Source organism: Oncorhynchus tshawytscha, unplaced genomic scaffold (genome assembly GCF_018296145.1).
Source record: "Oncorhynchus tshawytscha isolate Ot180627B unplaced genomic scaffold, Otsh_v2.0 Un_contig_2444_pilon_pilon, whole genome shotgun sequence".
NCBI classification, from domain to species: domain Eukaryota; kingdom Metazoa; phylum Chordata; class Actinopteri; order Salmoniformes; family Salmonidae; genus Oncorhynchus; species Oncorhynchus tshawytscha.
In genome coordinates, this window is record NW_024609526.1 from 54,632 (window position 1) to 73,609 (window position 18,978).

General features: G+C 47.3%; 2 protein-coding genes across 5 annotated transcripts in view; one reads left to right on the plus strand and one right to left on the minus strand.

The window, feature by feature from the left end:
* Positions 1-13,820, minus strand: part of mrpl13 (mitochondrial ribosomal protein L13) — a 33,717-nt gene extending 19,897 nt beyond the window's left edge. For both annotated transcript variants that reach the window (XM_042315718.1, XM_042315719.1), the window contains exons 1-4: positions 13,696-13,820; positions 13,210-13,333; positions 2,415-2,508; positions 2,137-2,197 (exon numbers count right to left, since the gene is read on the minus strand). In XM_042315718.1, the coding sequence (XP_042171652.1) occupies positions 2,137-2,197; positions 2,415-2,508; positions 13,210-13,333; positions 13,696-13,722 (306 nt within the window). In that variant the 5' untranslated portion in view covers positions 13,723-13,820. The remainder of the gene's footprint in view (positions 1-2,136; positions 2,198-2,414; positions 2,509-13,209; positions 13,334-13,695) is intronic.
* Positions 13,821-14,044: 224 nt separating this feature from the next.
* LOC112225057 (MDM2 binding protein) overlaps positions 14,045-18,978 on the plus strand; it is a 61,873-nt gene continuing 56,939 nt past the window's right edge. For 2 of the 3 annotated variants that reach the window (XM_042315715.1, XM_042315717.1), the window contains exons 1-7: positions 14,045-14,239; positions 14,414-14,497; positions 14,639-14,712; positions 16,208-16,350; positions 16,933-16,991; positions 17,943-18,087; positions 18,246-18,360. In XM_042315715.1, the coding sequence (XP_042171649.1) occupies positions 14,182-14,239; positions 14,414-14,497; positions 14,639-14,712; positions 16,208-16,350; positions 16,933-16,991; positions 17,943-18,087; positions 18,246-18,360 (678 nt within the window). In that variant the 5' untranslated portion in view covers positions 14,045-14,181. The remainder of the gene's footprint in view (positions 14,240-14,413; positions 14,498-14,638; positions 14,713-16,207; positions 16,351-16,932; positions 16,992-17,942; positions 18,088-18,245; positions 18,361-18,978) is intronic. The other variant, XM_042315716.1, reaches the window with a different exon arrangement.

The window sequence follows — 18,978 nt, forward strand, 5'->3', positions numbered from 1 at the left end:
GGCTTAGCAATAGGTACAGTTAATTAGTATATACGTGGGCTTAGCAATAGGTACAGTTAATTAGTATATACGTGGGCTTAGCAATAGGTACAGTTAATTAGTATATACGTGGGCTTAGCTATAGGTACATTTAATTAGTATATACGTGGGCTTAGCTATAGGTACAGTTAATTAGTATATATATGTGGGCTTAGCTATAGGTACAGTTAATTAGTATATGTGGGCTTAGCTATAGGTACATTTAATTAGTATATACGTGGGCTTAGCTATAGGTACATTTAATTAGTATATACGTGGGCTTAGCTATAGATACAGTTAATTAGTATATACGTGGGCTTAGCTATAGGTACATTTAATTAATATATATATGTGTGCTTAGCTATAGGTACATTTCCTCAGTGAACCACTTGGGATGGCACTGTTGAAACGTAATGTATTTGAGGCAACACAAACAAAAAAGTATACACTAAAACATAATTAAGACCATCCATCTAAATAAGAGCAAGGCAGAGAGGAGAGAAAACATATATAGCTGAATTGAACCTGAAATGGGTTTAGTTTTATTCCTTGAAAAAGTTCATCTCTGGGTTGTAAATGATCTGTGCTGCTGTTCCTTTATCTTCCTGCACACCCAGCTAGGCCTTTCCCCAGATTACAGCAGACGTTCTCCTAAAGGTCTAATCGTCTGACAGACCTGCATCAGCAGAGATCCTGTGTGTCTGTGATAATACACAAGTGTCTCTGTCTGAAATCCTCCCTGATGATCCTGCAGGAGAACACTCCCCCTCTGGAACCAGAGGGACGGGAGACTTACAAGGACAGACAATTCATTACACCATAATTCATTCTCTCTCTCTCTCTCTCACCAGCGGGGGCCATTTGTAACCTTTATAGACAAAACACGTCACACAACTGTGGGACAGCTCATATTTCATCACATGAACATCGATACATAACAGCAATAACAAAATGTAACTGCTGTCCTGAACGACATGCAATTCTGACATTTCTATGAAATGCAGCTTCACCCCGGCCTGGGAATGAAAGTTTAAAGGCTGAAGTTACTGTACACCTGAGAGGACAGTGTTTATTCAGTGTTTCCAAACAGACTGCAGTGGCCCCACCAATAAAACAGTAGTTAACTCACCGGTCAGTTTATTAGGTACACCATCCTGTACACCTAAACGGATCGCTCCTACAGACAGTGAGTCGTCACGTGGCTGTGGCTTGCGCTATAAAACAGTAGTTAACTCACCGGGCAGTTTATTAGGTACACCATCCTGTACACCTAAACGGATCGCTCCTACAGACAGTGAGTCGTCACGTGGCTGTGGCTTGCGCTATAAAACAGTAGTTAACTCACCGGTCAGTTTATTAGGTACACCATCCTGTACACCTAAACGGATCGCTCCTACAGACAGTGAGTCGTCACGTGGCTGTGGCTTGCGGGCAAAACCAGTGACCTAAGCGACTGAGCGCGGTATGATCGTGGGTACCAGGCTCGCCGGACCCAGTACCTCAGAAATGGCCGCATTCCTGGGCTTTTCACACACGACAACGTCTAGAGTTTACTGGGAAACGGAGCGACAAACACAAAACATCCAGTCAGCTGCAGTCCTGTAAACCAGCTGGTTGATGAGAGAGGTGGAAGGAGAAGAATCGTACAAGCTAACAGGCAGGCCACAAACAGAAAAATAACAGCACAGTACAACAGTGGTGTGTTGAACAGCATCTCAGAACACACATCTCGTCGCTCCCTGTCATGGATGGACTGTTGCAACAGACGACCCCACCGGGTTCCACTCCTATCAGCTAATAACAAGGAGAAGTGTCTCCAGTGGGAACATGATCACCAACACTTGAGAAGTGGAAAAACATTCTCTGGTCCGACGAATCGCGGTTTCTGTTGAGTCAACCTGATGGCCATCAGAGTCCTGATGGTGTCAATGGTAACAGGCTGGTTGCTGTGGTGTACCGCCATCGAATCTGCAGCAACTGCGTGATGCCATCGCGTCAACATGGACCAACATCCCTGTGGAATGTTCCCGAAGAATTCTGTCTGTTCTGGAGGCAAAGGGTGGGGTCCAACTCGGTACTAGACGAGTGTACCTAATAAACTGACTTGCAAAAACTTACCGCTTTGGGGTCTTTCGAATGTAGCTGGGTGGCTGTGACTTGTTTAAATCCACCCGGGTACCTTTGGGAAAGAAACAAGACTGACATTAGAGGAAGACAATCAACTTTACACACATAGGCTTAGTCAACCACATCACTCATTACACAGATCAGTTCACATGCTCCATGTTTTCAATGCAGTTCTTCTTGATTGATGAGTAAACACAGGTACAGAATAACACTCGTTTGTGTTCACTGGTTAATTCCATGTGTAACAGACAGACAGTCTGAGGCCTTACTGGGTGTGAGAGGAGTACATCTTCTGTTCCCATTTGTTCCCAGAGAAGGCTATGTGTCTGCTGTTCATGACTACTACATGGTCTCCAACATCACCTGAGGAACACAGAGACACGTGCTCATTAGAAAACATCACAAACTCCGTAGAAACATATTTTGCTGACATGTTCCAAGGGATGTTCCAATAGCTCCTGTCAAAAGATTATCAAGGAATGCAGGAAAAGATTCATCATTTGATTGCCTGCCACCACAAAAAAAAGGGGGTTTCTGAATTAGATATAATGGGTAGAGAATGATAGTTGACTAAGTGGTTGACTTGCAGGTAGCCTAGTGGTTAGAGTGTAGGGGCAGGCAGGTAGCCTAGTGGTTAGAGTGTAGCGACGGCAGGTAACCTAGTGGTTAGAGTGTAGGGACGGCAGGTAGCCTGGTGGTTAGAGTGTAGGGGCAGGCAGGTAGCCTAGTGGTTAGAGTGTAGGGGCAGGCAGGTAGCCTAGTGGTTAGACTGTAGCGACGGCAGGTAGCCTAGTGGTTAGAGTGTAGGGACGGCAGGTAGCCTAGTGGTTAGAGTGTAGGGACGGCAGGTAGCCTAGTGGTTAGAGTGTAGGGACGGCAGGTAGCCTAGTGGTTAGAGTGTAGGGACGGCAGGTAGCCTAGTGGTTAGAGTGTAGGGACGGCAGGTAGCCTAGTGGTTAGAGTGTTGGGGCGGCAGGTAGCCTAGTGGTTAGAGTGTAGAGGAGGCAGGTAGCCTAGTGGTTAGAGTGTTGGGGCGGCAGGTAGCCTAGTGGTTAGAGTGTAGGGGAGGCAGGTAGCCTAGTGGTTAGAGTGTAGGGGAGGCAGGTAGCCTAGTGGTTAGAGTGTAGGGACGGCAGGTAGCCTAGTGGTTAGAGTGTAGGGACGGCAGGTAGCCTAGTGGTTAGAGTGTAGGGACGGCAGGTAGCCTAGTGGTTAGAGTGTAGGGACGGCAGGTAGCCTAGTGGTTAGAGTGTAGGGACTGCAGGTAGCCTAGTGGTTAGAGTGTAGCGACGGCAGGTAGCCTAGTGGTTAGAGTGTAGGGGCAGGCAGGTAGCCTAGTGGTTAGAGTGTAGGGGCAGGCAGGTAGCCTAGTGGTTAGAGTGTAGCGACGGCAGGTAGCCTAGTGGTTAGAGTGTAGGGAGCAGGTAGCCTAGTGGTTAGAGTGTAGGGGCAGGCAGGTAGCCTAGTGGTTAGAGTGTAGGGGCAGGCAGGTAGCCTAGTGGTTAGAGTGTAGGGGCAGGCAGGTAGCCTAGTGGTTAGAGTGTAGGGACGGCAGGTAGCCTAGTGGTTAGAGTGTAGGGACGGCAGGTAGCCTAGTGGTTAGAGTGTAGCGACGGCAGGTAGCCTAGTGGTTAGAGTGTAGGGGCAGGCAGGTAGCCTAGTGGTTAGAGTGTAGGGGCAGGCAGGTAGCCTAGTGGTTAGAGTGTAGGGACGGCAGGTAGCCTAGTGGTTAGAGTGTAGGGACGGCAGGTAGCCTAGTGGTTAGAGTGTAGGGACGGCAGATAGCCTAGTGGTTAGAGTGTAGGGACGGCAGGTAGCCTAGTGGTTAGAGTGTAGCGACGGCAGGTAGCCTAGTGGTTAGAGTGTAGGGGCAGGCAGGTAGCCTAGTGGTTAGAGTGTAGGGGCAGGCAGGTAGCCTAGTGGTTAGAGTGTAGCGACGGCAGGTAGCCTAGTGGTTAGAGTGTAGGGACGGCAGGTAGCCTAGTGGTTAGAGTGTAGGGGCAGGCAGGTAGCCTAGTGGTTAGAGTGTAGGGGCAGGCAGGTAGCCTAGTGGTTAGAGTGTAGGGGCAGGCAGGTAGCCTAGTGGTTAGAGTGTAGGGACGGCAGGTAGCCTAGTGGTTAGAGTGTAGGGACGGCAGGTAGCCTAGTGGTTAGAGTGTAGGGACGGCAGGTAGCCTAGTGGTTAGAGTGTAGGGGCAGGCAGGTAGCCTAGTGGTTAGAGTGTAGCGACGGCAGGTAGCCTAGTGGTTAGAGTGTAGGGACGGCAGGTAGCCTAGTGGTTAGAGTGTAGGGACGGCAGGTAGCCTAGTGGTTAGAGTGTAGGGGCAGGCAGGTAGCCTAGTGGTTAGAGTGTAGGGGCAGGCAGGTAGCCTAGTGGTTAGAGTGTAGGGACGGCAGGTAGCCTAGTGGTTACTTCCGGCGCCGACAGAGATGGCCGCCTCGCTTCGCGTTCCTAGGAAACTATGCAGTTTTTTGTTTTTTTTACGTGTTATTTCTTACACTAGTACCCCAGGTCATCTTAGGTTTCTTTACATACAGCCGAGAAGAACTACTGAATATAAGATCAGCGTCAACTCACCATCAGTACGACCAAGAATATGTTTTTCGCGATGCGGATCCTGTGTTCTGCCTTACAACCAGTGTAACCGAGTGGATCACATGCAGCGACCAAAAAAAAAAAAACGACTCAGAAAAAGAGGGAAACGAAGCGGTCTTCTGGTCAGACTCCGGAGACAGGCACATCGTGCACCACTCCCTAGCATTCTTCTTGCCAATGTCCAGTCTCTTGACAACAAGGTTGATGAAATCCGAGCAAGGGTAGCATTCCAGAGGGACATCAGAGACTGTAACGTTCTCTGCTTCACGGAAACATGGCTAACTGGAGAGACGCAATCCGAAGCGGTGCAGCCAACGGGTTTCTCCACGCATCGCGCCGACAGAAACAAACATCTTTCTGGTAAGAAGAGGGGCGGGGGCGTATGCCTTATGACTAACGTGACATGGTGTGATGAAAGAAACATACAGGAACTCAAATCCTTCTGTTCACCTGATTTAGAATTCCTCACAATCAAATGTAGACCGCATTATCTACCAAGAGAATTCTCTTCGATTATAATCACAGCCGTATATATCCCCCAAGCAGACACATCGATGGCTCTGAACTAACTTTATTCCCTTTAGACCCTGGATCATTGTTACTCTAACTTCCGCGACGCATATAAGGCCCTGCCCCGCCCCCCTTTCGGAAAAGCTGACCACGACTCCATTTTGCTGATCCCTGCCTACAGACAGAAACTAAAACAAGAAGCTCCCACGCTGAGGTCTGTCCAACGCTGGTCCGACCAAGCTGACTCCACACTCCAAGACTGCTTCCATCACGTGGACTGGGAGATGTTTCGTATTGCGTCAGACAACAACATTGACGAATACGCTGATACGGTGTGCGAGTTCATTAGAACGTGCGTTGAAGATGTCGTTCCCATAGCAACGATTAAAACATTCCCTAACCAGAAACCGTGGATTGATGGCAGCATTCGTGTGAAACTGAAGGCACGAACCACTGCTTTTAATCAGGGCAAGGTGTCTGGTAAAATGACTGAATACAAACAGTGCAGCTATTCCCTCCGCAAGGCTATCAAACAAGCTAAGCGCCAGTACAGAGACAAAGTAGAATCTCAATTCAACGGCTCAGACACAAGAGGTATGTGGCAGGGTCTACAGTCAATCACGGACTACAGGAAGAAACCCAGCCCAGTCACGGACCAGGATGTCTTGCTCCCAGGCAGACTAAATAACTTTTTGCCCGCTTTGAGGACAATACAGTGCCACTGACACGGCCTGCAACGGAAACATGCGGTCTCTCCTTCACTGCAGCCGAAGTGAGTAAGACATTTAAACGTGTTAACCCTCGCAAGGCTGCAGGCCCAGACGGCATCCCCAGCCGCGCCCTCAGAGCATGCGCAGACCAGCTGGCCGGTGTGTTTACGGACATATTCAATCAATCCCTATACCAGTCTGCTGTTCCCACATGCTTCAAGAGGGCCACCATTGTTCCTGTTCCCAAGAAAGCTAAGGTAACTGAGCTAAACGACTACCGCCCCGTAGCACTCACATCCGTCATCATGAAGTGCTTTGAGAGACTAGTCAAGGACCATATCACCTCCACCCTAACTGACACCCTTGACCCACTCCAATTTGCTTACCGCCCAAATAGGTCCACAGACGATGCAATCTCAACCACACTGCACACTGCCCTAACCCATCTGGACAAGAGGAATACCTATGTGAGAATGCTGTTCATCGACTACAGCTCGGCATTCAACACCATAGTACCCTCCAAGCTCGTCATCAAGCTCGAGACCCTGGGTCTCGACCCCGCCCTGTGCAACTGGGTACTGGACTTCCTGACGGGCCGCCCCCAGGTGGTGAGGGTAGGCAACAACATCTCCTCCCCGCTGATCCTCAACACTGGGGCCCCACAAGGGTGCGTTCTGAGCCCTCTCCTGTACTCCCTGTTCACCCACGACTGCGTGGCCATGCACGCCTCCAACTCAATCATCAAGTTTGCGGACGACACAACAGTGGTAGGCTTGATTACCAACAACGACGAGACGGCCTACAGGGAGGGAGGTGAGGGCCCTCGGAGTGTGGTGTCAGGAAAATAACCTCACACTCAACGTCAACAAAACTAAGGAGATGATTGTGGACTTCAGGAAACAGCAGAGGGAACACCCCCATCCACATCGATGGAACAGTAGTGGAGAGGGTAGCAAGTTTTAAGTTCCTCGGCATACACATCACAGACAAACTGAATTGGTCCACTCACACAGACAGCATCGTGAGGAAGGCGCAGCAGCGCCTCTTCAACCTCAGGAGGCTGAAGAAATTCGGCTTGTCACCAAAAGCACTCACAAACTTCTACAGATGCACAATCGAGAGCATCCTGGCGGGCTGTATCACCGCCTGGTATGGCAACTGCACCGCCCTCAACCGTAAGGCTCTCCAGAGGGTAGTGAGGTCTGCACAACGCATCACTGGGGGCAAACTACCTGCCCTCCAGGACACCTACACCACCCGATGCTACAGGAAGGCCATAAAGATCATCAAGGACATCAACCACCCGAGCCACTGCCTGTTCACCCCGCTGCCATCCAGAAGGCGAGGTCAGTACAGGTGCATCAAAGCTGGGACAGAGAGACTGAAAAACAGCTTCTATCTCAAGGCCATCAGACTGTTAAACAGCCACCACTAACATTGAGTGGCTACTGCCAACACACTGTCAATGACACTGACTCTACTCCAGCCACTTTAATCATGGGAATTGATGGGAAATTATGTAAATATATCACTAGCCACTTTAAACAATGCTACCTTATATAATGTTACTTACCCTACATTGTTCATCTCATATGCATACGTTGATACTGTACTCTATATCATCGACTGCATCCTTATGTAATACATGTATCACTAGCCACTTTAACTATGCCACTTGGTTTACATACTTATCTCATATGTATATACTGTACTCGATATCATCTACTGTATCTTGCCTATGCTGCTCTGTACCATCACTCATTCATATATCCTTATGTACATATTCTTTATCCCCTTACACTGTGTATGACAGTAGTTTTTTTTTGGAATTGTTAGTTAGATTACTTGCTCGTTATTACTGCATTGTCGGAACTAGAAGCACAAGCATTTCGCTACACTCGCATTAACATCTGCTAACCATGTGTATGTGACAAATAAAATTTGATTTGATTTGATTTGGTTAGAGTGTAGGGGCAGGCAGGTAGCCTAGTGGTTAGAGTGTAGGGGCGGCAGGTAGCCTAGTGGTTAGAGCGCTGGACCAGTAACCGAAAGGTTGCTGGATCGAATTCCCGAGCTGACAGGTAAAATATGACGTTCTGCACCTGAGCAAGGCAGTTAACCCACTGTTCCCCGGGCGCCGATGACGTAGATGTCAATTAAGGCAGCCGCCCACATCTCTCTAATTAAGAGTGGTTGGGAAAAAACGACAGTCCATCATTACATTAAGACATGAAGGTCAGTCAATACGGAACATTTCTAGAACTTTTAACAGTTTCTTCAAGTCCAGTCGCAAAAACCATCAAGTGTTATAAAGAAACTGGCTCTCATGAGGACCACTACAGGGAAGGAAGACACAGAGTTACCTCTGCTGCAGAGGATACGTTCGTTAGTTACCAGCCTCAGAAATTGCAGCTCAAATAAATCCTTCAGAGTTCAAGTAATGGACATCTCAACATCAACTGTTCAGAGGAGAACAGTTGATGTTCAGGCCTTCATGGTGGAATTGCTGTAAAGAAACCACAACTAAAGGACACCAATAAGAAGAAGAGACATGCTTGGGCCATGAAACACGAGCAATGGACATTAGACCAGTGGACATTAGACCAATGGACATTAGACCAGTGGACATTAGACCGGTGGACATTAGACCGGTGGACATTAGACCGGTGGACATTAGACCGGTGGACATTAGACCGGTGGACATTAGACCGGTGGAAATCTGTCCTTTAGTCTGACGAGTCCAACATTTAGGTTTCTGGTCCCAACCACTCTGTCATAATGAGACACAGAGTAGGTGAATGGAGCATGGATGAGCTGGTGACACTGTCTGTGATTTAATTAGAATTCAAGGCACACTTAACTAGCATGGCTACCACAGCATTCTGCAGTGATACGCCATCCCGCCTGGTTTGCCCTTAGTGGGACTATCATTTGTTTTTCAACAGGACAATGACCCAACACACCTCCAGGCTGTGTAATGGCTATTTTATCAAGACGGAGAGTGATGGAGTGCTGCATCAGATGACCTGGGCACCACAATCAGCGACCTCAACCCAATTGAGATGGTTTGGGATCAGTTGGACCACAGAGTGAAGGAAAAGCAGCCAACAAGTGTTCAGCATATGCCGGAACGCCTTCAAGACTGTTGGAAAAGCATTCCAGGTGAAACTGGTTGAGAGAATGCCAAGAGTGTGAAAAGCTGTCATCAAGGCAAAGGGTGGCTGCTTTGAAGAAAGTAAAATATAAAATATATTTTGATTTGTTTAACACATTTTTGGTTACTACATGATTCCATGTGTGTTATTTCATAGTTGTGATGTCTTCACAATTATTCCACAATGTAGAAAATAGTAAAAAAAATAAAGAAAAATGACTGAGTAGGTGTGTCCAAACTTTTGACTGGTACTATATAAAACAAGAGAATAAACCCTTCTTAGTTTGAATGGTCATTCAACAACCAGCATGAAGCATTTAATAGAAAAGGTAAAACAGGGTTATAGAATAGGATTCCAGCCGTTAACAGAGCACAGCTCCAGGGATGAGAGGAAAGTAATGGGCCTGGTTCTCCATCCCTCAGGGTCCCTGCCCACACACAACCATTAACAGAGCACAGCTCCAGGGATGAGGGGAAAGTAATGGACCTGGTTCTCCATCCCTCAGGGTCCCTGCCCACACACAACCATTAACAGAGCACAGCTCCAGGGATGAGGGGAAAGTAATGGACCTGGTTCTCCATCCCTCAGGGTCCCTGCCCACACACAACCATTAACAGAGCACAGCTCCAGGGATGAGGGGAAAGTAATGGACCTGGTTCTCCATCCCTCAGGGTCCCTGCCCACACACAACCGTTAACAGAGCACAGCTCCAGGGAAGAGGGGAAAGTAATGGACAGGGTTCTCCATCCCTCAGGGTCCCTGCCCACACACAACCGTTAACAGAGCACAGCTCCAGGGAAGAGGGGAAAGTAATGGACAGGGTTCTCTATCCCTCAGGGTCCCTGCCCACACACAACCGTTAACAGAGCACAGCTCCAGGGAAGAGGGGAAAGTAATGGACAGGGTTCTCTATCCCTCAGGGTCCCTGCCCACACACAACCGTTAACAGAGCACAGCTCCAGGGAAGAGGGGAAAGTAATGGACAGGGTTCTCTATCCCTCAGGGTCCCTGCCCACACACAACCGTTAACAGAGCACAGCTCCAGGGAAGAGGGGAAAGTAATGGACAGGGTTCTCTATCCCTCAGGGTCCCTGCCCACACACAACCGTTAACAGAGCACAGCTCCAGGGAAGAGGGGAAAGTAATGGACCTGGTTCTCCATCCCTCAGGGTCCCTGCCCACACACAACCGTTAACAGAGCACAGCTCCAGGGAAGAGGGGAAAGTAATGGACCTGGTTCTCCATCCCTCAGGGTCCCTGCCCACACACAACCGTTAACAGAGCACAGCTCCAGGGAAGAGGGGAAAGTAATGGACCTGGTTCTCCATCCCTCAGGGTCCCTGCCCACACACAACCGTTAACAGAGCACAGCTCCAGGGAAGAGGGGAAAGTAATGGACCTGGTTCTCCATCCCTCAGGGTCCCTGCCCACACACAACCATTAACAGAGCACAGCTCCAGGGATGAGGGGAAAGTAATGGACCTGGTTCTCCATCCCTCAGGGTCCCTGCCCACACACAACCGTTAACAGAGCACAGCTCCAGGGATGAGGGGAAAGTAATGGACCTGGTTCTCCATCCCTCAGGGTCCCTGCCCACACACAACCATTAACAGAGCACAGCTCCAGGGATGAGAGGAAAGTAATGGACCTGGTTCTCCATCCCTCAGGGTCCCTGCCCACACACAACCATTAACAGAGCACAGCTCCAGGGATGAGAGGAAAGTAATGGACCTGGTTCTCTATCCCTCAGGGCCCCTGCCCACACACAACCGTTAACAGAGCACAGCTCCAGGGATGAGGGGAAAGTAATGGACCTGGTTCTCCATCCCTCAGGGCCCCTGCCCACACACAACCGTTAACAGAGCACAGCTCCAGGGATGAGAGGAAAGTAATGGACCTGGTTCTCCATCCCTCAGGGTCCCTGCCCACACACAACCGTTAACAGAGCACAGCTCCAGGGATGAGGGGAAAGTAATGGACCTGGTTCTCCATCCCTCAGGGTCCCTGCCCACACACAACCATTAACAGAGCACAGCTCCAGGGATGAGGGGGGAAAGTAATGGACCTGGTTCTCCATCCCTCAGGGTCCCTGCCCACACACAACCGTTAACAGAGCACAGCTCCAGGGATGAGAGGAAAGTAATGGGCCTGGTTCTCTATCCCTCAGGGCCCCTGCCCACACACAACCGTTAACAGAGCACAGCTCCAGGGATGAGGGGAAAGTAATGGACCTGGTTCTCCATCCCTCAGGGTCCCTGCCCACACACAACCATTAACAGAGCACAGCTCCAGGGATGAGGGGAAAGTAATGGACCTGGTTCTCCATCCCTCAGGGTCCCTGCCCACACACAACCATTAACAGAGCACAGCTCCAGGGATGAGGGGAAAGTAATGGACCTGGTTCTCCATCCCTCAGGGTCCCTGCCCACACACAACCGTTAACAGAGCACAGCTCCAGGGAAGAGGGGAAAGTAATGGACCTGGTTCTCCATCCCTCAGGGTCCCTGCCCACACACAACCGTTAACAGAGCACAGCTCCAGGGATGAGGGGAAAGTAATGGACCTGGTTCTCCATCCCTCAGGGTCCCTGCCCACACACAACCGTTAACAGAGCACAGCTCCAGGGAAGAGGGGAAAGTAATGGACAGGGTTCTCTATCCCTCAGGGTCCCTGCCCACACACAACCGTTAACAGAGCACAGCTCCAGGGAAGAGGGGAAAGTAATGGACAGGGTTCTCTATCCCTCAGGGTCCCTGCCCACACACAACCGTTAACAGAGCACAGCTCCAGGGAAGAGGGGAAAGTAATGGACAGGGTTCTCCATCCCTCAGGGTCCCTGCCCACACACAACCATTAACAGAGCACAGCTCCAGGGAAGAGGGGAAAGTAATGGACAGGGTTCTCTATCCCTCAGGGTCCCTGCCCACACACAACCGTTAACAGAGCACAGCTCCAGGGAAGAGGGGAAAGTAATGGACAGGGTTCTCCATCCCTCAGGGTCCCTGCCCACACACAACCGTTAACAGAGCACAGCTCCAGGGAAGAGGGGAAAGTAATGGACAGGGTTCTCTATCCCTCAGGGTCCCTGCCCACACACAACCGTTAACAGAGCACAGCTCCAGGGAAGAGGGGAAAGTAATGGACAGGGTTCTCTATCCCTCAGGGTCCCTGCCCACACACAACCGTTAACAGAGCACAGCTCCAGGGAAGAGGGGAAAGTAATGGACAGGGTTCTCTATCCCTCAGGGTCCCTGCCCACACACAACCGTTAACAGAGCACAGCTCCAGGGAAGAGGGGAAAGTAATGGACAGGGTTCTCTATCCCTCAGGGTCCCTGCCCACACACAACCGTTAACAGAGCACAGCTCCAGGGAAGAGGGAAAGTAATGGACCTGGTTCTCTATCCCTCAGGGTCCCTGCCCACACACAACCATTAACAGAGCACAGCTCCAGGGAAGAGGGGAAAGTAATGGACCTGGTTCTCTATCCCTCAGGGTCCCTGCCCACACACAACCGTTAACAGAGCACAGCTCCAGGGAGGCACTGTATCTCAGTGCAAGAGGCGTCACTATAGTACCAGGTTCGAATCCAGGCTGTATCACATTGGGAGTCCCATAGGGCGGCGCACAATTGCCCCAGCGTTGGCCGGGTTTGGCCGGGGTAGGTCGTCATTGTAAATAAGAATTTGTTAACTGACTTGCCTGGTTAAAGGTTACACATGTCCCTCAGGGTCCCTGTTCACACACATGGACCTTCACATCAGGTGACAAGGCATTCACCTCACAGTCAAATCAAATTAGGTGTTGAAGGAATGCTGAAGGCAGTTGATGAAAAATAAGTGGTGTGTGGGTACTATGCCTTCTGGTTATGTGCATAGTTGGGGTCTATTGGTTTCCCAGTGATACTTTAGCGCCACCATGTGGTCATTGTTATAGCCGCAAACAAATCTCTGAATATGGAGAATATGTCCTGGCTGGCTGTGAAGAAAACATCAAATTAAATACTCAAATCAACTGCAGACTGTATTGCACAGTCACACACATTCAGGAAAACACATTTCTAAAACGGGCATACTAGCTGGCTGTCTACTTACTCAGTGCATGGTAGATAGGTTTGTGTTTCCCCTGTAGCCTGATTGCACACATAGTGGCAATCTTCCCTGGAGGCTGCATCCGAGCGTCTATCAGGTACCACGACCTGGCAAAGGTAGCCCATTGCTGAATACGGGGGAACAGAGAGAGAGAGATCAAGTCAATTCAGAGTTTCAGACACAGTAGTAGCACAGCATCCCTCACCAACACACAGTTGTCAGCTCTCAAGCCACAAACATGTAGCTGCCGGCTGGCTTGGGCACACGGATTATATTCATACAATGAATCATTGCAAGAAAAGATCCCACTGTAATTTAAGACTACGATTAATAAAGAGATTAGCTAGCTGGACAGATTGCGGATAGCTAGCTAGCTAACGTTAGCTACATGTACCATCGGATAGCGATGAGTTTTGCATATAACTGACACATTTACACATTTAATGCTGGTTCTAAATACAATTACATATAAAAACAATTAAGTATTACCTGGGCAGATTTCGTAAAACTGGACATACTACTTGAATTACGAGCACATCATTCCAGATTGACCCCCAATGTGAGCAGATGGTGCAGCGTTGTATTGAGTCGAAACATGGATTTAAAAAAAACTACATTCCTGGGTCCAAATAGTAAATCTGTTCTTGAAATCCTGAATGGATAACTAGTACATTTTCGATGAATAATATGTAACTGATTATATTGTTATATTTTAGGGAGAAAACCATCAACTAATATGCAAAAAAAAAATGGTTTTGATAATATCGCTCATGGTCATTAAACATGTATTTTCCGGCCGGTTGTATTTTGAAGTCGCGCCTTGACGTCACCAGAACTCTAGATGACAACTTCCGTTTCACCAGCGAGAGAGAGAGAGAGAGAGCGCGCGGAAATGAATTTGATAATACGAAAAAAAGTCCACACAACTTTTTATTTACATTTATACTGAACACTGATGGTAGAGTATTCAGAGGAATGGATCGGTACGTGCTAGTTGTTTCTTTTAACCAAGAAGAGGATAAATGCGCGAAGGGTACGTTAACCATAGCTTTGTAGCGGACTCGGATTTCGTGTTGTTCCCTACTGTAGTAGGAAGCAGCAGAGCCATCTATAGTAGAAAGGATGATAAACATACTATGAGAAATGGTGGTGTTCTTGTAAATGTAAGTCATAACTACTTGAATTATTGTAATCGTTTATTTTACAGCATTGGACGCTGCCAAACAGATCTATGATAAACTGGGGAGCATCGCCAGTTGTAGTTCAAAACGGAGGGTTTCTCTGTTTCCAGGTAAGCCAATGCATTGTTTGTGTGTGTCAGGTGTCTTGCTTGCAGAAACGATTGCAATATGTCTACCTGCTTTTAAATATTGTAAGGGGTTAAGTAACATTTGCTAAATGTGATTCTATCATCTCTCATCTGCCTCCTAAGCCTGCTCTCTGAGTGGTGGTCCAGCCTCACAGAGGTGGTATTTTGCTGTCCAGACATGCCATGGGACATCTCAGGTAAGTGTCATGTCAAGGAATGTCTGGTATTAATCAGGGATGTCTTTCTGACCCGACTCTGTCCTTCTTTGTGTTTGTGGAGATGTGGAGATGTCTGCCTATGTCCTGCTTTGTGTTTATGGAGATGTAGAGATGTCCTGCTTTGTGTTTATGGAGATGTGGAGATGTCTGCTTTGTGTTTATGGAGATGTGGAGATGTCTGCCTATGTCCTGCTTTGTGTTTATGGAGATGTAGAGATGTCTGCTTTGTGTTTATGGAGATGTAGAGATGTCTGCTTTGTGTTTATGGAGATGTAGAGATGTCTGCTTTGTGTTTATGGAGATGTGGAGATGTCTGCCTATGTCTGCTTTGTGTTTATGGAGATGTGGAGATGTCTGCTTTGTGTTTATGGAGATGTGGAGATGTCTGCCTATGTCCTGCTTTGTGTTTATGGAGATGTGGAGATGTCTGCCTATGTCCTGCTTTGTGTTTATGGAGATGTGGAGATGTCCTGCTTTGTGTTTATGGAGATGTGGAGATGTCTGCTTTGTGTTTATATGTGGAGAGATGTCTGCTTTGTGTTTATGGAGATGTGGAGATGTCCTGCTTTGTGTTTTGGAGATAGAGATGTCTGCTTTGTGTTTATGGAGATGTAGAGATGTCCTATGTCCTGCTTTGTGTTTATGGAGATGAGAGATGGAGATGTGGAGATGTCTGTCCTGCTTTGTGTTTATGGAGATGTGAGAGATGTCTGCTTTGTGTTTTGGAGATGGAGATGTCTGTCCTGCTTTGTGTTTATGGAGATGTGGAGATGTCTGCTTTGTGTTTATGGAGATGTAGAGATGTCTGCTTTGTGTTTATGGAGATGTGGAGATGTCTGCTTTGTGTTTATGGAGATGTAGAGATGTCTGCTTTGTGTTTATGGAGATGTAGAGATGTCTGCTTTGTGTTTATGGAGATGTAGAGATGTCTGCTTTGTGTTTATGGAGATGTGGAGATGTCTGCTTTGTGTTTATGGAGATGTGGAGATGTCTGCTTTGTGTTTATGGAGATGTGGAGATGTCTGCTTTGTGTTTATGGAGATGTAGAGATGTCCTGCTTTGTGTTTATGGAGATGTAGAGATGTCTGCTTTGTGTTTATGGAGATGTAGAGATGTCTGCTTTGTGTTTATGGAGATGTAGAGATGTCTGCTTTGTGTTTATGGAGATGTAGAGATGTCTATGTCCTGCTCTGCAAGCAGCTTCTACTGTTGAACACAACATCCAACCATTTCATCAGTTATACATGACACATTCATCACAGTCTTCTGTTTCTTTGGGGGGTCCTCAAACCTATTCACCACATTGGCTGACTGTCATCACCTGTTGGCTGACTGTCATCACCTGTTGGCTGACTGTCATCACCTGTTGGCTGACTGTCATCACCTATTGGCTGACTGTCATCACCTATTGGCTGACTGTCATCACCTATTGACCACATTGACTGACTGCCATCCTTCCTGTTTCTGGTTGTAGTTCTGCAGTACAGAGTGGGAGGAGCTGGGTAGTTGTCAGAAGAACGATGAGCAGGAGGAAAGCCCCAGCACTATGGAGGCCTGTCTCAGTGCTCTGGATGAGCAGGAGGAGAAGACTGACCAGCCTGACCCACACCAGACACAGTATGAGTGATGTTCACAGGGCTCTACAGTGCCACCATTAGACTTACATTGACAACTAAAAATAGATGTGTGGCCCAACGGCAAAAGTCAAGTATGAGCACATGTGCGAGTAAAATGTATAAGTGCGAAGTGACATGGAGATTCGGACTCAAGTCAGACATGCGAGTTTCACCATTACCACGGCAACCTCCCGCACTTAAAGGGCCAGCTGAACATTTTTGTCTCGCCTAAGTGACTCAAATATTTTGAGGGTACATTGTGCTTGATTTAGCATAGAACACCCCAAAAACGTCTAGTAATTTCTTATCATTAAAACACTCTTTCTCAAATATTTGTGAATACTTGTGAAACATGTCAGCATAGAGCCCTGTTTTAATTCTGTTGCACATCCCAGCTCTGTGCTCTTCCATAATACTACTGCTGCAGTGTGGAAGCAAACATACAAAGTTGACCTTATTTCCTCTGGGATGTTCTAGAACTTCTGAATATCACATTTCCGGGCTGTATTGAAAGGTAGTTCCCTATCAGGGGTGAATAAATGAATAGTTGTAGGAATAAAGTTCTGATTTGTGATGACTGCAGGTTGTATGAAGAGGCAGCAGAGGGATTACACCTGTTATCAGACCAGTTTCCCCCTCCAGGTAACTCACTCCGTTCACCTTGGTTCATTTGGCCAGACCGAGAAAGATTCCTCTATATTCATGTATCTTATCCAGGAGTTCTCTATATTTCCTACATGCCGTGGCTTGTGTTGTGTTTTATAGCTGACTCTGTTCCCCTCTCTTTCTCTCCCAGGAAAAGCTCTGCTAGATCTGATATTTGTGTCAGTTTACTAGGTGTTTTATGGCTGACTCTGTTTCTCCTAGATGTAATATTTGTGTCAGTTTACTAGGTGTTTTATGGTTGACTCTGTTCCCCTCTGTTTCTCCTACATGTGATATTTGTGTCAGTTTACTAGGTGTTTTATGGCTGACTCTGTTTCTCCTAGATGTAATATTTGTGTCAGTTTACTAGGTGTTTTACTAGGTGTTCTCCTAGATGTAATATTTGTCAGTTTACTAGGTGTTTTATGTCTGACTCTTTCTCCTACATGTGATATTTGTGTCAGTTTACTAGGTGTTTTATGGCTGACTGTTTCTCCTACATGTGATATTTGTGTCAGTTTACTAGGTGTTTTATGGCTGACTCTGTTTCTCCTACATGTGATATTTGTGTCAGTTTACTAGGAGTTTTATGGCTGACTCTGTTCCCCTCTCTTTCTCTCCCAGGAAAAACTCTGCTAGATCTGATATTTGTGTCAGTTTACTAGGAGTTTTATGGCTGACTCTGTTTCTCCTAGATGTAATATTTGTGTCAGTTTACTAGGTGTTTTATGGCTGACTCTGTTTCTCCTACATGTGATATTTGTGTCAGTTTACTAGGTGTTTTATGGCTGACTCTGTTCCCCTCTCTTTCTCTCCCAGGAAAAACTCTGCTAGATCTGATATTTGTGTCAGTTTACTAGGAGTTTTATGGCTGACTCTGTTTCTCCTAGATGTAATATTTGTGTCAGTTTACTAGGTGTTTTATGGCTGACTCTGTTTCTCCCCCAGGAAAAGCTCTGTTAGATGTGATATTTCTGGGTTTTGATGAAGAAGCTCCTAAGCTGAAGGACTTCCTCCCTGTGATTGGCTCGTTGAAACACATGCAGACATGGCACACAGCCAAGATGACCATAGTGACTGAACACCACGCTGGGTAAGGACAAAGAACTATTATACTAAATGACGAGCCCACTTGACACTGGAATCCTCCCAACAGTTGTACCTGTGTGATCTCCATTTTACCACTAGAGGGCAGCATAGACTTGTTAAATGGCTAAATACACAGATGTCCTTCTTTGCTTGTTCCTCCAGGTGGCAGAAGCCAGCCTCAAACCTGTCAGCCAGAGTAGTACATCCCAGTAGCATCATGACCTGTATTGATGAGAGGGAGTTATGGAGAGGAGGTGTTCTCATCAGAGAGAAAAAGGTAAGATTATTTAGTCAGTCAGAAGGGTTTTTACAAGTGTTTTGACTGTTGTATCTATATACTTGACCACTAGGGGGTGTTTGTTAGTACATCAGCAATGTGAAAGGAAAGTGGGTGTATTTTAACTATTACAATATGATGTACAGTGCATTCTGAAGGTATTGACTTTTTCCACATTTTGTTACGTTACAGCCTTATTCTAAAATGGATTCAATTGTCCCCCCCCCCACACCTCTATATACACACAAAACCCCATAATGACGAAGCAAAAACATGTTTAGATTTTTTGGGCAAATTTATTAACAATAAAATAACAGAAATATCACATTTAGATAAATATTCAGATATTTTACTCAGCATTTTGTTAAAGCACCGTAGGCAGCGATTACAGCCTTGCGTCTTCTTGGGTATGACGCTACAATCTTGGCACACCTGCATTTGGGGAGTTTCTCCCATTCTTCTCTGCAGATCCTCTCAAGCTCTGTCAGGTTGGATGGGGAGTGTCGCTGCACAGCTATTTTCAGGTGTCTCTAGTGATGTTTGATCGGGTTCAAGTCCGGGCTCTGGCTGGGTTACTCAAGGACATTCAGAGATTTTTCCAGAAGCCACTCCTGCATT